Source organism: Aedes albopictus, chromosome 1 (genome assembly GCF_035046485.1).
Source record: "Aedes albopictus strain Foshan chromosome 1, AalbF5, whole genome shotgun sequence".
Classification (NCBI taxonomy): Eukaryota; Metazoa; Arthropoda; class Insecta; order Diptera; family Culicidae; genus Aedes; species Aedes albopictus.
In genome coordinates this window covers 168,806,011-168,824,796 of record NC_085136.1, presented here as the reverse complement: position 1 = coordinate 168,824,796, position 18,786 = coordinate 168,806,011, and the positions used below count along the sequence as shown (strand labels likewise).

The following is an 18,786-nucleotide window of genomic DNA, read 5'->3' as shown; positions in this document are numbered from 1 at the left end:
GCGGTAGCCCATCCGAAATCCTTTTGAAACTCCCATGAAAATGTGGGTTATGTACACCACCAACACCGCTAACATTAAATTATCTTGGTTTTATGACAGCCCTCAAAAAATCTAAAATCCTACGCATTTTTATTTCTCGAACGATAAATTTATATTCCTACCATAGATCTCATTACAGACGGTTCTCCTTTACATCCTTCAACTCCGAATCAGCATATTGTTCGGTCATACCATCCGTCATCAATTGACTGCTCTTTTACCGTCGTTTTTCGTTGTTATTGGCAGTTGCCGACTGACTTTACGAGAGTGGCGGATAAACGCAACGCACGCCGCGCCGCATGCATGCATATACATGTAATGCGACGACGGATTGAAAGCCTACTTTGATCAATTCTAATTTCAATCACGCACGGCACGCTGTCACACTCTGGCGGCTGTTTCCGCCGATTCGGTAGCAGCAGGTGAAGTATGGCTTAATTTAAAATTTCTCCCCCTATTTCGATTCTTGTCCACCGAGGAGCCTTTCCAGTTGGCCACAGTGAGAATCGAAAGTATCAGTAAAGATAAACGCGCGAAAAGATGACGCTTTTATCAAATATCAAAATAAATTGATTTCATACCTGAGTGTTTTTTTTTTTTAATTTTTATTGCCCATGTTATAGACGATGTTTTGTTTTGGTAATTAAAAGTATTTTGACACTTGCTATGCGCCACTTGGTGGTCAATCGAGCAGTTCACGCTAATGCTGGATTATTGAATGGCCGTGTTGACAGGGCGAAGGCCGGTGGTAATAGAGGGTGTCTTCAATGGTTGAGCCGTGGAATGTGGAAACCGTTTCAAGAACTAGCAAGGTAAGATATTACTTTTTGTAGTCCTGGCAAAACAAGCAGTTCTTACTGGAGAATACATTATGCCTACACGTACAGCGGCCGCCTGGGTGACTCACTACAGTATCGACTGCAATATTGACGGGCATTGGTCGAACTGAGGTTCTGATGAGGAACGAAATGAACCCTATCGTGGACATTGTATGCAACAACAACCTTGCGATCCTGAATCACGGAACCCCCACATTCATCCGTGGGCAGACAGAAACGACCATCGTCATCTCTTTAGCCTCCGCTTCCATCATTAGCCGCCTCCGCTGCTCCTAGGAAACGGACACCCTAGGAAGCGATCACCCTCCAATCATGTTAAGACTCGAGAAATCAGTTAGCCCGGAAATCTATCGTCGGCCCCGCTGGCTTTATGATCAAGCCGACTGAGCCCCGTTCCAAACTGGCATTGATTTCGGCATTGAACCAAATCCCCAGTCTCATTCACAGACCTAACTGCGATTATTACCGGATCGGCAGATAAATCTATTCTGATGACTAGTCCAACGCCAGGAAGAAGAGCGCTCTACTGATGATCGCCCGAAACAAAGACGACCACAAAAACTCGCAGAACCGCTCACGTGCCTTTAACAGGTCCCAGAAGAACTTGCCCGTTGGACACTCCGATCTCTAATTGGCCAAGAAACGCTACCAACCCACCCATCGAATGTCGGCAAATCATTAGGGAGGCTAAAGAGAAAGCCTAGACCGACTTCCTCGGTACCATCAGCAAGGATCAATCATCCTCCGAGCTGTGGAGAAAAATCAACAGCATACAAGGCAAACGCCGTGTGAAAGGTTTTTTCCTCAAGATCGACCGAGTAACCACTCGTGACCCATAGACGTTTGCAGATACTCTCGCAATATACACTGTACCTGGATATCTGCAAACGATAAAAATCCGCCAGCCTTTTTCAAAGCGCCATCCTAACCTACAGTCAAGAATAATCAATTTCCCCATAACCCCCGACAAAGGACAACCCTTCTCCATGAAGGAGCTTGACTACACCCTGAACAGAGTCAAGGGCAAAGCAGCAGGACCAGATAAACTAGAAGACCCGGTGCTAAAGCCCCTCACTAACAGCGAAAAAAGTAAACTACTTGAGTTAGTTAATCAAGAATGGACTGCCGGCACGTTACCCGAGGACTGGAAGCACAGCCAAGTAATTCCCATACCCAAGAGCTCCGGATAGCACTCACCAGTTGTGCACGCAAAATATCAGAACGGATGGCAAATCGTCGGCTGATAGAGCACCTCGAGTCCAACGGCCTACTAGGCTTCCATTAACACGCATTTCGGTCCGGATATGGTGCCGGGACTTACCTAACGAATCTCGGAAGTATCGTTGACGACGCAATGAAGGCTCAAGAATATGTAGAAGTCGTGTCCCTCGACCTTGCAAAAGCCTACAACCGAGCATGGGCCCCTGGCATTCTCAAGCAATTAGTGGAATGGGGAGTATCAGGTAACATGTTGTGCTTTATTCAGAATTTCCTCACAAACAGAATCTTCGAGTGACGCTTGATCGAACGCTCTCTTTCCGTAACAACTTTCTCGCTATAAAGGAGAGCTGTGCAAGCCGTTTAAACTTAATCCGCAGCATATCCTCCAAACAGACGCTCAGTGACCACGCCACACGACGCCGGGTGGCCGATGCTGTGATTTGTAGCCACCTCTTCTACAGGATCAAGATTACCAGCATTGGACAGGACGACATCGTGAAAATATTTGCGCCGATCTATAACAATACCATTCTGTTACCCTCCACTCCTGCTGACTCCGCATCCGTTGCCTTTCCGGTACAAAGCCGCTCTTACCCTCGAAAACCGCACTAGAAATAAAAAAAGGAAGACGGGCAGACTGGTTTCCTCGAAGAGAATGCAAATTCTGCTCTTACCACTGCAACCAACATCCAAAAAGTCAGCACGCATGAGGTTCGATACACCGACGGCCCTAAGCTGGCGGAAAGAGTCGGCCTCCGCATTCATAGTCAAACTACAGAAATGTACTACAGCCTCCCTACCCAGTGCTCCGTTTTTTTTTTCAGCCGAAGCTACGGCCATATTTCTAGCCACCACGACACCCTGCGATAACCCGATGCTGGTCGTCAGCGACTCCGATAGCGTTTTGTCTGCAATTACAAATTCGAGCAACCGGCATCCACTCAACCAGAAAATTCAAGAAGGCTTGGAGAACGAATCTTCCAGAACCATATCCATGTGGGTCCCCGGTCATTGCGGTATCCTCGGCAACGAGCGAGCTGACACACTCGCCGGCATCGGCCGCAAAAGCCCGGCACTAACAAGAAAGGTTCCTCCTGATGAAGTTTAAGCCTTGGATTAAGGAGCGACTGTGAACCCGTCTGGTCTGGAGCATGGTACCGGAACAGAGAACTATTCCTCCGAAACATCAAAAACACCACGATCACCTGGCAAGATCAACCTTCTCGCCGTAAACAGGTTGTCCTCTCGCGACTGCGTACGGGATATACACGTTTCACACATGACATGGGTAGCACAGGGAGCAGTTTCCGCCACCAGTGCGAAACATGCGGAACACAAAATACTGTCAAACACTTTCTCATGAACTGTCCCACCCTGGAGTACTTAAGAACGACCCATGAGATTAGCAGTATCGACAGCTTTGTCCAAAATGATGCAGTGAAAGAACACCAGCTGATAAACTGCTTGAAAGAGGCTGGCCTCTTTACCTTAAAATGACCCCTGCAATTACCCCGGAATTGAAAGGAATATGAAATTACCACAACGCCTATTACCACGACATTTGCTACGACCTTGGACTCAATCTCTCTCAACGTAACGCAGTTCGGAACGAACTCGGCCGCACGCTGGATTTGGAATTTTACAGCGTGGAAAACGACATGGACATCGACGAGTCTGCGGTTTCACTCTTGCCTAGCGACAGTCACCATCCTCCTTTGGTTTTGTCACTGTCTTTACTCTTGCACAACCAGCAACAGCAAAAACCTGTAGTCCACTTCACTTCCGCTCTGTCCACTTCTCTATCTTCTTCTACTTTTCAAACTTCTCCAAAACTTTCAAATCTTTCTCTCGCTTCACTATTTAGCTTTCTGCTGTCTTGGTCGACGAACGCTGGGCAAGTAAACGAATACCGAGTCGTGGACCGCCTTGAGTAGATGGTAACCAGTCCCTCTGGTGGTGGGTTTTTGCACTACGGAATGTAGTGTAATGATGGGTTTGGGGTGGTGGAGCCTGATCGTGTCCTATCTAACCTATCGGGAGCTTTTAGCTGGGTGGAACCTACACTAATTACGAGTATTACTTACCTGCCATTTAACATTTTAACATTTCACGCAACACAAATCACGAAATTCTCGGTAACACTCACGACACAAAATAACCAACACTTACAAGATGGTCTCTCGAGTAACCGGTTCGAATTACGAAAAAAGAGGTCGACAGTAGACCAGTCAATAAACATGTATCATGCGTCTTCTGGCCCGCACTGTAATTGCATATTGATGGCCGATGTTCCTTAGTAAACTACCAGTGTGCTCCATCGCGCGCCCGCCGGTTGCAAATCCTCCTTCTTTCTTCAGTGCTTCCCCTGCGCGCTTCGGGTATGGTGAGGGTGGGATGGCAACAAGCAAGCCAAGCACGCACCGTGCTTCGAAGCGCACACACAAAACCAGACGAAAATTTGAATGGAGGCGCGCGGGAATGCGTGATTTTTGTGGTGTTTTACTGATTTGTTGTCTGATTGACAAGGGAGAGAGAAGCTTTCAAATTAGCAACATGCGATTGATGATCGTTCAGTAGCTTGAATGTGCCCTAGGGTTTCGGTCGATTCGAAAATTCGATTCGGTTTAGTTGGTCTGTGCCGGCGCACGGCAGTGAGAACACGTGTGAGAGAAGAACAACATAGTGGTGAAAATGGGGAAAATCAGAAGCGCTCTGACGGTGGCGGTTATCCTTGCCGTAGCGTGCCATGCCAACGGAGAAGAAGCAGCTAACGGAAAGGATTCGTATCTGGCAGCATTGCATAACTCACACCAGATAAACCAGCAGAATAAAGCACATGGTTAGTGACCGATACAAGAGTGTTAAGTGAAATATTGAGTTAAAGATGGTACACGGTTTAACCTTTTGGAGCCAGTTTGCTTAGCCGCTGCTGCCGCAATATCGCTGGCCTCGAACCCGCGTGTTATGCTCTGTTTTATCACCGGGGTCATGTATGACCCCGCCCGCGCCGGTCCTAAAGGGTCAAAAACGCAATGCCTCGATGTACAGTCGTTTATTGTATATCCAAAGAAGATAAAAGAAATTGTCATTACAAATATATCCTGAACCGATTGTAAATCGATTCCAGACACCCCCTTAAAAACGACCTTTTGTTCTACGGGTCAAAACTTCTAAATAAATCAAGTAGAATCTCAACTCAAACACAATATATCTGCAGCATCGAATTGATTTCACACCAAGTGAATATGAGCTGTGGTTATGGCATTTTTATGTTTTACATGACATTTTGCGACAAGACATGAAAATAAGGACCAAGGATTGCGTTGCAAACTTAATAACTGAGTGAATAAAACATTCATGCCAAAATCACGAAAAAGTCAATTACCCCTTCAAGACGCGCGCCGTTGTTAGAAGCACAACACTACCAAAAAATTCCGTTCGTCATGTACAGCGGTGCAGTTTAAGGTTCTCACAATCCTGAAAGGTTAACTACTATAAAGTGTTGGCTTTGTATAAAACAAGTGGTATAGGTCGGACTCGATTATCCGGAGTCGGGTTCTGGCGCTTCCCAAAATAATATCTCACAAACGGAATGCTGTAAGAAGCTGTAATTTTGACTGATCTCTAATCAAAGTTGGCTTGACAAACTATCAAAATTTCAGCCTTATAGAGCATTCCATTCCCCAGATATGTACATATATGTTTGAGAAGCATCAGAACCTGGCACGGTAAAGGCTGGGTATGCTGCGCAATTCAGATCCCATTGTGATCCACTAGCCTCTGCCCAGCAACTCCTATCCCTACCTCCACGCGGTACCGGCCGGAAACTATGAGCAACCTTAGGGAAGATCGGGTAACCAACCCCGGTGGGAACTTTGGTCGTAGGCTGACAGGGAAGGGGGGGTTTGCTTCGGTAAACCTGAGCGTCTGTTCTCCAGGAGGAGCGGCTCACAACAGCGTCTGATTCCCATGTTAGGGGCGGTTGATCTACGTCCGAGTGCCAGGGAAGGACTCTAAGCTCAACTGTGCACTATGGTCCTCCGGAAAGTAGGGGGTTGGTGTCAGGCCCTACGAGCCAGCCGTAAAAAACCATTGTAACGGAAAATCAGCAACAGAATAATACGAACCGAGACCAACGGCAACGACCCCAGCGAACAAAAAGGACTTGCGATTGGAAACTCGGTACGTGGAACTGCCGATCTCTCAACTTCATTGGGAGCACCCGCATACTCGCCGATCTACTGAAGGACCGCGGGTTCGGCATCGTAGCGCTGCAGGAGGTGTGTTGGACAGGATCCATGGTGCGAACGTTTAGAGGTAACCATACCATCTACCAGAGCTGCGGCAACACACGCGAGCTGGGAACAGCTTTCATCGTGATGGGTGATATGCAGAGGCGCGTGATCGGTTGGTGGCCGATCGACGAAAGAATGTGCAGGTTGAGGATCAAAGGCCGATTCTTCAACTTCAGCATAATAAACGTGCACAGCCCACACTCCGGAAGTACTGATGATGACAAGGACGCATTTTACGCGCAGCTCGAACGCGAGTACGACCGCTGCCCAAGCCACGACGTCAAGATCATCATAGGAGATTTGAACGCTCAGGTAGGCCAGGAGGAGGAATTCAGACCGACGATTGGTAAGTTCAGCGCCCACCAGCAGACGAACGAAAACGGCCTACGACTCATTGATTTCGCCGCCTCCAAAAATATGGCCATACGTAGCACCTTTTTCCAACACAGCCTCCCTTATCGTTACACCTGGAGATCACCACAGCAGACGGAATCTCAAATCGACCACGTTCTGATTGACGGACGGCACTTCTCCGACATTATCGACGTCAGGACCTATCGTGGCGCCAACATCGACTCCGACCACTATCTGGTGATGGTCAAACTGCGCCCAAAACTCTCCGTCATCAACAATGTACGGTACCGGCGACCGCCACGGTACAACCTAGAGCGACTGAAGCAATCGGATGTCGCCTCAGCATACGCGCAGTATCTCGAAGCCGCGTTGCCAGACGAGGGCGAGCTCGATGAGGCCCCTCTAGAGGACTGCTGGAGTACAATGAAAGCAGCCATCAACGATGCAGCAGAGAGCACCATCGGGTACGTGGAACGGAATCGACGGAACGAATGGTTCGACGAAGAGTGCAGAACGGTTTTGGAGGAGAAGAACGCAGCGAGGGCGGTAATGCTGCAGCAAGGGACTCGACAGAACGTGGAACGTTACAAACAGAAGCGGAAACAGCAGACCCGCCTCTTTCGGGAGAAAAAGCGCCGCCTGGAAGAAGCGGAGTGTGAAGAAATGGAACTGCTGTGCCGTTCCCAAGAAACACGGAAGTTCTATCAGAAGCTCAACGCATCCCGCAACGGCTTCGTGCCGCGAGCCGGAATATGCAGGGATAAAGACGGAGGCCTCTTGACAGACGGACGTGAGGTGATCGAAAGGTGGAAGCAGCACTTCGATCAGCACCTGAACGGCGTGGAGAACGTAGGCACGGGAGCCCACGGCAACGGAAGAAACGACGACGCCAGTGCAGCGGATGACGGAAATGAACCAACTCCCACGCTGAGGGAAGTTAAGGATGCCATTCACCAGCTCAAAACCAACAAAGCAGCTGGTAAGGATGGTATCGCAGCTGAACTCATCAAGATGGGCCCAGAAAAGTTGGCCACCTGTCTGCATCGGCTGATAGTCAGGATCTGGGAAACCGAACAGCTACCGGAGGAGTGGAAGGAAGGGGTAATCTGCCCCATTCACAAGAAAGGCGACCATGTGGAATGTGAGAACTTCAGGGCGATCACTATTTTGAATGCTGCCTACAAAGTGCTATCCCAGATCATCTTCCGTCGTCTGTCACCTAAAACGAATGAGTTCGTGGGAAGTTATCAGGCTGGCTTCATCGACGGCCGGTCGACAACGGACCAGATCTTTACCGTACGGCAAATCCTCCAGAAATGCCGTGAATACCAGGTCCCAACGCATCACCTGTTCATCGACTTCAAAGCGGCATACGACAGTATCGACCGCGCAGAGCTATGGAGAATCATGGACGAAAACGGCTTTCCTGGGAAGCTGACCAGACTGATTAAAGCAACGATGGACGGTGTGCAAAATTGCGTAAGGGTTTCGGGTGAACTATCCAGTTCATTCGAATCTCGTCGGGGACTGCGACAAGGTGACGGACTCTCATGTCTACTCTTCAACATCGCTCTGGAAGGTGTGATGCGACGAGCCGGGCTCAATAGCCGGGGAACGATTTTCACAAAATCCGGTCAATTTGTGTGCTTTGCGGACGACATGGACATTATCGCTAGAACATTTGGAACGGTGGCAGAGCTGTACACCCGCCTGAAACGCGAAGCAGCAAAGGTCGGACTGGTGGTGAATGCCTCAAAAACAAAGTACATGCTGGTAGGCGGAACCGAACACGACCGGATCCGTCTGGGTAGTAATGTTACGATAGACGGGGATACTTTCGAGGTGGTGGAGGAATTCGTCTATCTCGGATCCTTACTGACGGCTGACAACAACGTGAGCCGTGAAATTCGGAGGCGCATCATCAGCGGAAGTCGGGCCTACTACGGGCTCCAGAAGAAACTGCGGTCGAAAAAGATTCACCCACGCACCAAATGCACCATGTACAAAACGCTAATAAGACCGGTGATCCTCTACGGGCACGAGACATGGACCATGCTCGAGGAGGACCTACAAGCACTCGGAGTTTTCGAGCGACGTGTGCTAAGGACGATCTTCGGCGGTGTGCAGGAGAACGGTGTGTGGCGGAGAAGGATGAACCACGAGCTCGCTGCACTTTACGGCGAACCCAGCATCCAGAAGGTGGCCAAAGCCGGAAGGATACGGTGGGCAGGGCATGTTGCAAGAATACCGGACAACAACCCTGCAAAGCTGGTGTTTGCAACTGATCCGGTTGGCACAAGAAGGCGTGGAGCGCAGAGAGCACGATGGGCGGACCAGGTGGAGCGTGACTTGGCGAGCATCGGGCGCGACCGAGGATGGAGAGCGGCAGCCACGAACCGTGTATTATGGAGAAATATTGTTGATTCAGTTTTATCTTGAATTTGATGTAATACTAAATAAATGAAATGAATGAAGCATCAGAACCTGACTCCGGGTTATCGAATCCGACCTGTATTATGGACTTCTAATACCGCCATTGGGCCTGGGGGTAACTTTGGGCCAAAAATCAAGAAAGATGTTTCGCTCAAAATGCTAACATTTATTTAAGTGATAATCAAAAAGTGGATATTATATGCTAAATATAACTTGCATTGGTCATCCGGTGTAGAAAAAGTCGCATTTTGTTGATTTTCCATTAAGAAAAAATGATGTACTGTATAATAAGGTTCTTTTAAAATGCCCAGTAGAAAATAGCTGAAGACCGAACATGTAATGAATTGCTGTTTTCTAGGTGTATTGAGCAGTTGTTTTGAAAAGTAATAGACGCATTCTACCGTGACGTTACAAAGTTTTGACGCCTTTTCTGTCAGATTTTTCACTATAACTCGTAAATTCAACCGTAAAACCTCAAATATTTTTGCATATTCGGATTCCTTGTAAAATTTTCAATATGTATGATCTTTTAAACAATTAGTTGGCATTGGGAAAGTATGTTAAAAATGGGAATTAGTAGCGTGACGTTACAACGTCACGGTAGAATGTGTCAATATGAGTTTTCTTGGTTTTGTATGCTATTTTGCATGAAAAACTTATTTATTTGAGCTGTAGTGCAGATAATTAATTTTTGGGGTGACTTTGGGCCATACAAAAGCAAGGCAGTACGCGAACCCTACAAATGTGAATTAAAACAACTGAGAGTATTCACATTGTATTATGCATAATATGGTGTAGTTTTGGAAATATATGTCAAATTCAAGCAAAATTAAAAATGCACGCATATCGGTTCCTAGGTAGATGATAAGGAAATATTACTTATGTCTTTTGGGAATGTTAGTTGGAGTAACATGCAGAGGAAAGCGAATGTAATGTATTGAATCATTGATCGTTTACAATGAATGCGGTCAAACTTTCACGTTTGTTAGTCTGTGACATTATTTTAAAGTGTGCGCATGTATGTATTTATTCAACAGTTTTGATTTGCAAGCGATGTTTGCTCACATTGAACTGTTTTGTTCGAATTTTAGTGTGCCCAATGTAACCCTCTAGAAGGGATGAAATTTGGTCAATTTCTATTAAGCTGTATCATTATCAAAATTAAAGTTGAAGGATTTATACTTTAAACAACCCAAAATAATTTAAAAATGAACGTGTATACCGAGTCCAACATTGTTTTAGAGCTAAAATATTGTTGTCACGACCTACAAAGAGATATTCTATGCAATTTTGGCCCAATGACACCCCCACTGAAGGTATTTGTAAACATCGTCATAAAACCATAGAAACCTTGAAAATACAAAAAGTGAAATCTAGGGCAAAAAAGTAAGAAACAAATATACTGATTAGCGATCAATTCAAATTGTCGATGGAGTTCAGAAAAGTAACAAAATGCTCCTATATACGGGGGGTGACCAATTGTTTTGGGAAAGGTTTTTTTTTTTACTAAAAAATTCAACATGCTGTAACTTTTCATAGAGTGCATCAAAAAATCTCAAATATTGACTGTTTGTCAATATATAATATTTACATCATTGGTACAAACTTGAGCTCGATTGGTTAGTCTTTCGGGAAGTTAGAACCGTTCTCGTAAAACATATTTTCCAGACAACCAATTTTTGAACTGTCATTCCAAAGCGGCGGCTGGAATTCCGGCCGGAGCTTGCAATAAGATCTCCTCAGAGAAGAGCGATATCGAAGCAGCGGATCAAAATATGACGGCTAGGTAATAATAATTTACTTAACTTTCGGATAAGTATTAAAAATTTAATACGAATTAGGCCTGATTTGTGTTCTATGCCGACAGAAAGCCTTTGGAATGATCATAATATATTACATTCAAGAAGGTATTTCGAGTTAAAATTCATTGAAAATTAGTGAAGGGTGGATTACGTGTAAGAAATAATGAATAGTTACTTATGTAACGAGTTGCAAAAAGTAGATTTTTTCAGCACGAGTCGTACATTTATCCAATGAGGCTTGCCTGGTACGGAAAAGTAGGCTTTTATGATACTGAAATGAGTAGTATAAAATAAAAATTATGATACTGAATTGCATAAAGAACTTTATGGTGGTCTCACATTAAAAAAAAAGAACTAATTTCTGGAAATGTGTCTGAATAAATTTTCCAGTGAACGTTGAGAAGGAGCTCTAAATGCATTTTATGTCAACTAAAAGTTAATTATTTATTTATTTATTTATTTATTTATTTATTTATTTATTTATTTATTTATTTATTTATTTATTTATTTATTTATTTATTTATTTATTTATTTATTTATTTATTTATTTAGTTTTGTAACTAACTGAGTAAGCCTTGCTTATCAGATTATTATCAGAACTGTCAACTGAACAAGTACCACAGGCGAAAACCACTAAAATATCACAACAGTTGCAATGATTGTGATCTAGAGTACGGGTCAATATCAGGTCGTTACCTGTTATTGTCGTTTTGATATTGAGCGGCCTGGAGTGATAGTGTCGATGGTGCAATATCAGTAGTCACCTGACAAGACTGATATTGCGCAACTCTGGCTGTAACTTTTCATAGAGTGCATCAAATATTCTCAAATTTTGACTGTTTGTCAACCTATTATATGTGCACCTATTATATGAAGCTAGAACCGTTCTCGTGAAACAATATTTTTTAGACAACTAATTTTTGAACTGTCATATCTCGGAAACCAGATATTTTCAGCATGGCAGACGAAGATGGGATCTTGGAGAAAATGCCCGAACAAGAATATGTGAAAGAAATTCTGACCACCACATCCACCTGGAATCGGCTTGCAAGTTCCACTACCTAAGCCAGAAAGCCATCCATACAAGACCACCTACCGCGACAAGATTTACCAACTAAACTCGAAGCTGCAGATAAAGACCCTCACGGACAACCTCGGGTTGGCCGGTGAGGGCACGACAAAATAAAGTCTCTCATGGATAACCTTCGGTCATTTTATTTCATACTAACTGTCCCGGCAAAAGTTCTCTCGATCGATTTTCACTTTTTTTGTACGCATACGTCGTTGTCGTATGAATAAGTGGCTCGTGGCTCGTGGCTCCGTGGTCGTACGGCTAGTGTCACCAAGCATTTAGTCACGTCATGCTGAGGAGCGTGGGTTAGATTCTCGCCGCAGTTGTCAGGAAAAGTTTTCGCCTGTGCCACTGGACGTTGCTTGCTAGTCCGTTGTCTAGTGTCGTGCTTCCTTCAAAGAGCGATTAGCTCACTGGAAGCTTTGAACGTGTCCGTGTCTTTTCTTTTTTTACGTCGGAGCCCTGCATGAATGTAACAAAATATGTAGATCCGTTGACCTTTTCTCGAGTCAAATCTTTGAAACAAAACACCATTTAAAATAAAAATAAATAAAATAAATAAATAAAAATAAAAATAAAAAAGTGGTAGTTGAGCGTCATCAAGTAGGCTAAGGACAGGATTCATGACACATCTAGTTCAACTGTCAGGAAGCGAAGCACACTAACCCACCACAAAAATAAAATTGAATGGCGTTCTGCAAGAGCCTAAATCGGTTGACTGACTCCTGAGAGACATGAGTGATTTTTTTGTAACGCACAAATACACATGCATTCATTCATTTCATTTAAAGGGTGTCCACGATGAAATTGGTACACAGAAAATATTGTATAACTTTTGATTGCGTTCGCCAAAATAGCTCATTTTTTGACCATGAATAGTATATTATGTGTAGCTAATACCATAAAATTTGCAATCAAATCGGTTGAGTATTGGCGCAAATATTGTCGATATAATAAAATGTGATTTTAGAAAATTTGGGCGCCCATCTCAAAAAATTGCTTAGGCAATAACTTTTTTGTTACCTCATCAAAACGTTTGAAAATTTCACTCGATATTCTTAACAGTATCCATTAAGTGGTAAAAATTTAATTGAAATCGGTCCAGTTCTTTTTCTAATAAATATCCAAAGCTCAAATCGCTTCAAGGTAAATTTTAGGTACTTTTTGACCATTTTTAGTTCCGTGTGCACTATTTTGACTGGTAACACTGTCCCGATTTTTATAAAACTTTGACAGTGTAAAATTGTTGTATTAAACTGTTTACAGTGAAAATTTCAGCTATTTTTGTTTAGTACTTTCAAAGTAAGAGCAGTTTGAATTTCACTATACCAAAAACCACATCTGCTTATTGTGACATAGTGCGACATATATGGCTATAACTTTTTAACGGTATGATCAATTTGAATAAATACTTTACGTACATAAAAATTTTCATTGAATCGGTTCAGTATTTTTGGCGCCAGAGTTGAAACGGCAAAAAAGTGATATTTTCCAAAATGTTTGTTTGCACAAGATTCTCAAGTGGCAATTCCCTTGTTTCAACGATATCTCCGTCAATACTCAACCGATTTTAATGAAAATTTTATGGTATTAGCTAACATAATATACTATTTATGGTAAAAAATAGCTATTTTGGCAAACGCAATCAAAAGTTATACAATATTTTCTGTGTACCAAATTCATCGAGGACACCCTTTATATAGCATCACATTACTTACAATCAGGGATAGGGTGCGACTCAAAACTCTTTGCGTGCCGCACACGCTGCTACGAGACAACACAACAAACTAGAAGGACACGAGTACGCGCAATCGATTGTGTGTTGCTCGCTTACTTTGCCGCGCGCTGGAGCTCTCCTGTCTCTCACGCTCTGTCGTATGCACTCTCTCGGTGCTTGTCTCCGTGTTTTGCACTTGGCTTGATACTACGCATGATTGGACAAATTTCGAATCAAACGACCCATCACTTGTCAATCCTTGACAAGCTTAACAACTTTGCCGAAAACACAAACTCTTCAATTAATTTATTAAGTGATTTTTTCTGTTTGGTGACAAGCACAGTCCCAAGCACCGAGCATTACTCACTGCGCCGTAGAGCTAGTGCTGCGATTGTCTCTCGCACAATTACGAAAGCTCTCACTCATACGTCTCTTGTCTCTCGGCAAAACGGGAGACAAGCACTTGAGATTGTGTGAAGCACATGCTTTTTTCGCACCGCACGGTGCATGCCGCCAATCCCTGCTTACAATCATAATAAACCTGAATCGACAATTCTTCGCCACAACACTCGGTTCGTGGCTGCAGTGCTCCATCCTCGGCCGCGACCCACACAATTGCCAGATCGCTCTGTACCTGGTCCGCCCACCTTGCACGCTACCCTTCAGGTCTTCTTATGCCATCCGGATCTCTTGGGATCACCAACTTTACAGGGTTGTTGTCCGGCATACGCACAACATGCCATCGTACCCTTCCAGCTGTTGCCACCTTCCGTCGTATAGTACAGCGAGCTGGTGATTCATTCTTCGCCGCCACACACCTTTGTTCTGCACACTGTCAAAGATTTGCGGTGCGATGAAGATTTGGTCTGTTGTCGAGCTGCCATCTACGAAGCCGGCTTGATAACTTCCCACATACTCATTAACTTTAGGTGAAAGACGGCGGAGGATGATCTGGGTGTTGTGATTCAGTTGTAGTTGCCGCCGGTCTATGATCTGGATATTTATAATACATACCTATATGAACATACATGTACTTTGATTCGAATAATAAAACGTCATTCTGTTACTGTCGGTCAAAGAGTAAACACGCTGCCTTCTTACCACTCCGAAATTACGACAGTTGGCGACGCTTGGACGGAAAAAAATCCACGAAAAGGAGGAGCGCTAGCGCTACGATGAACATCCCGTGCTGAATTCCGCCGCAGTTCCGGACGAACAAGGTGAAAGGAGGTTAGGAGAAGAAAATGAGGGTACTACTGCCATCAGTGTACCGTTCGTGTCACACCGATTGCCTTTGCGTGTGTTGACATTTGTGCTGCTTGCTGCTGCTGCGAGACCGAATCATGTCGTTCGCGGGGAATGCTGATGCTGCTGCGGGGAGTGCCGCCGGATTTGTTGCTGCTGTGCCATCGACGTTCACGTTCGAACCATACGATAAACATAAATCGAAGTGGTCTCGATGGGTGAAACGTCTGGAGAGTGCTATGTTGATATTTGGTGTACCTGCTGCGAGTAAACTGAACATGCTACTGTACTATATGGGGGCAGAGACGTACAATCTGCTGTGTGATCACCTGTCTCCCATCGAGCCGGAAACAAAATCGTACGACGAAATTGTGGCTGCGCTGGACGGCTACTTTGACCCAGAGCCATTGGAAATGGTGGAGCTCTGGAGGTTCCGGTCGCGGAATCAACGAGAGGGAGAGACGATAACCGAGTTCATAACAGCTTTGCAACGAGAGGCCAAACACTGCAAATTCGATACGTATCTACAAAAGGCTTTGCGGAACCAGTTAGTGTTCGGACTACGGAATCAACGAATACGATCGAGGCTTATCGAAGAGCGGGCATTGACTTTTGACAAAGCCAAGGATATCGCGCTGTCCATGGAGGCTTCGGGAGAAGGAGCCGACGTGATCAACCGAAGGATGCAGGATGTGAATCTGATGGACGGAAGGAAGACGAAACGGCACCCAGCTCAGGCTGCGGCTCCGTCTGGTTCTACTGTACAGGTAACTAACACAACTAACAGGACTTGTTTCAGATGTGGAAGTGATGCACACTTAGCGAATGTTTGTGCACATAATGACACTATATGCAGTCACTGTAAAAAGAAAGGTCATCTTAAGCGAGTGTGCATCAGCTTCACATCTGCTACTGCGATGATCAGACGCAGCACGCTTGCAAGCAAACATTCTAAATTTAATGCAAATATGGTTGAGCACGAAGAAGAAGAAGCGTCAGAGGATTCAGACAACGAGGTAGTTAACGAAATCTGTACGATTGATGTATGTAAGCTTGAAGGGAACGGTAGCCCGTTGTCCAAGATATTTCTCGGTTTGAGTGTGAATGACGTACCGATTCAGTTCGAAGTAGACAGTGGTTCACCGGTGTCATTGATTAGTCTTGGTGATAAGGTCAGGTGCTTCAAAGATCTTCCTCTGCACGAGTCGAATATTGAACTGCGAAGTTACTGCGGTAGCAAAATCGAGGTTTATGGTACAGTTTCTGCTAATGTTGCATACCATGGAGAAAACAATAATCTGCGTCTGTTCGTGGTAGAGACGAGCCGCCATCCACTGCTCGGCAGGGAATGGATGCGGTCATTGCGGTTGGATTGGAATGAGGTTATGAGTAAATATGACACTACGGTCGATAAGGTTGAATTGCGTTCTCCAAAGACAAGTGTGTTGAAGGGGCTGATTGATGAATTTTCTTCGGTTTTCGATGATTCGCTCGGAAAAATTACTGGGGTGGAAGCTTCTCTTTCTCTCAAGCAGGGCTGTACTCCAGTTTTCCTCAAGGCTCGTTCGATACCGTTCGCTATTCGTGATGCAGTGGAGTGTGAAATCAACAGAATGGTTGACTCTGGAGTGCTGGTGAAAGTAAACCACAGCAACTGGGCGACACCAGTCGTGCCCGTTATGAAGTCAGGAAACAGGGTACGTTTATGTGGGGATTATAAGTTGACCGTGAATAAAAGTTTGTTGGTAGACGAGCATCCTCTTTCGACAATTGACGAGCTTTTTTCCAATATGGCTGGAGGCGAGAAATTTTCGAAACTGGACTTAGCGCAGGCATATCTACAAATGGGCGTCCGACAGGAAGATCAAGAAGTGCTTACCATAAGCACACACCTTGGTCTGTTTCAACCAACCAGGCTAATGTATGGTGTAGCGTCCGGACCCGCAGTATTCCAACGAGAAATATCTCAAATACTTGATGGAATTCCTGGAATCTCAGTATTCCTGGACTATGTCAAGGTTACCGGACCTGATGATGCCACGCACTTAGAACGTCTAAAAGAGGTTCTTCGAAGATTCCAAGAACACAACATGCGAATCAATGTTGCTAAATGCGAGTTCTTTGCAGATAGCATTGAATACTGTGGGTACGTGATAGATCGGGAGGGCATCCATAAAATGGAGCAGAAAGTAGCAGCTATTCAAGAAATGCCACACCCGGAGAACCGCGAACAAGTTCGAGCGTTTCTTGGGCTCGTCAACTATTATGGCAGATTTTTACCGAATTTGAGTACTCGAATTTACCCAATCAACAATCTACTGAAGGATAAGACACCTTTCGTTTGGGACGAAGACTGCGAAAAGGCTTTCGAGTGGGTTAAAAGGGAAATGCAATCGGATCGCGTTCTTGTGCACTATGACACAAGGCTCCCTCTTGTGCTGGCAACTGATGCATCATCTTACGGTGTTGGGGCTGTCCTAAGCCACATTTATCCAGATGGCAGTGAACATCCAATCCAGTATGCTTCTCAAACCTTGAACTCCACTCAGCAAAACTATACGCAGGTGGACAAGGAGGCGTACGCCATAGTATATGGTGTAAAAAAGTTTCATCAATACTTGTATGGGAGGAAATTCGTGCTTGTAACAGATAACAAGCCAGTTACTCAAATTTTCTCACCAGACAAGGGTCTTCCTACGCTATCGGCTTTGCGAATGCAACACTACGCGGTTTTCCTGGAGTCATTCGATTTTGAAATTCGGTATCGTGCTTCTAAGCAACATGCTAATGCGGATGGCATGTCACGTCTACCGGTTCCGGATATCAACAATAGGAAATGTGTGGAAGAAGTTGACGTGTTGGAACTCGAGCAGATCGAAACTTTACCAGTGTCTATTGAAGAGTTAAGGGAACATACCAACAATAACAGGAGCGTAACAAATATGATTCATGGGTTGAAAACGGGCAGATGCGTAGACGGACGCGACCGGTTTGGTATAGACCAAACGGAATTTACTCTTCAAAGTGGCTGCCTGATGAAGGGAATCCGTGTATATGTTCCAGAATCACTTCGAACTCGCGTTTTGGAGGAACTACACTTCGGCCATTTTGGAGTATCTCGCATGAAGTCGCTTGCAAGGTCTTATTGCTGGTGGGAAACAATCGATCGTGACATCACTAATCTAGCCCGTGACTGTCCAAACTGTGCAAGAATAAGGCCTGATCCCGCTAAGGTTCCTGTGCACTGCTGGGAGAAGCCTTCAGGACCTTTCCAGCGGATTCACGCGGATTTTGCTGGACCATTTATGGGTTGCTATTTCCTGATCATCGTGGACGCTTTCAGCAAGTGGCCGGAAGTGAAGGTCCTTCCCGATATAACCACAGGAACTACCATTACACAGATGCGAGAGTTTTTTGCCACATTTGGCATTCCATCGGTCCTTGTTACGGATAGGGGAACTCAGTTTACATCCGAACAGTTCCAAACGTTTCTTAAACGGAATGGAATAGTGCACAAAATGGGCGCCCCCTACCATCCATCTACCAATGGACAAGCCGAGAGATATGTCCAAACCTTCAAAGATAAGATCAAGGCTCTTCGTTGCTCCCGCTCGGAAATTCAAGCTGAGTTGCAGAACATCCTAATGGCGTACAGACGAACAGTACATCCGTCAACGGGACGTAGCCCATCGATGCTGGTGTTTGGCAGGCAAATCAGGTCGCGCATTGATCTGATGGTTCCAAGGAAAAGGGAAGACAGTGCTTCTCG

General features: G+C 45.0%; 1 protein-coding gene across 1 annotated transcript in view; it reads left to right on the top strand.

Moving 5' to 3' along the window:
* The first annotated feature begins 4,521 nt into the window (after positions 1–4,521).
* The window catches only part of LOC109412133 (uncharacterized), a 19,238-nt gene continuing 4,973 nt past the window's right edge, over positions 4,522–18,786 (top strand). Inside the window, exon 1 of the mRNA XM_029862215.1 lies at positions 4,522–4,938. Within this exon, the coding sequence (XP_029718075.1) occupies positions 4,791–4,938 (148 nt within the window). The 5' untranslated portion in view covers positions 4,522–4,790. The remainder of the gene's footprint in view (positions 4,939–18,786) is intronic.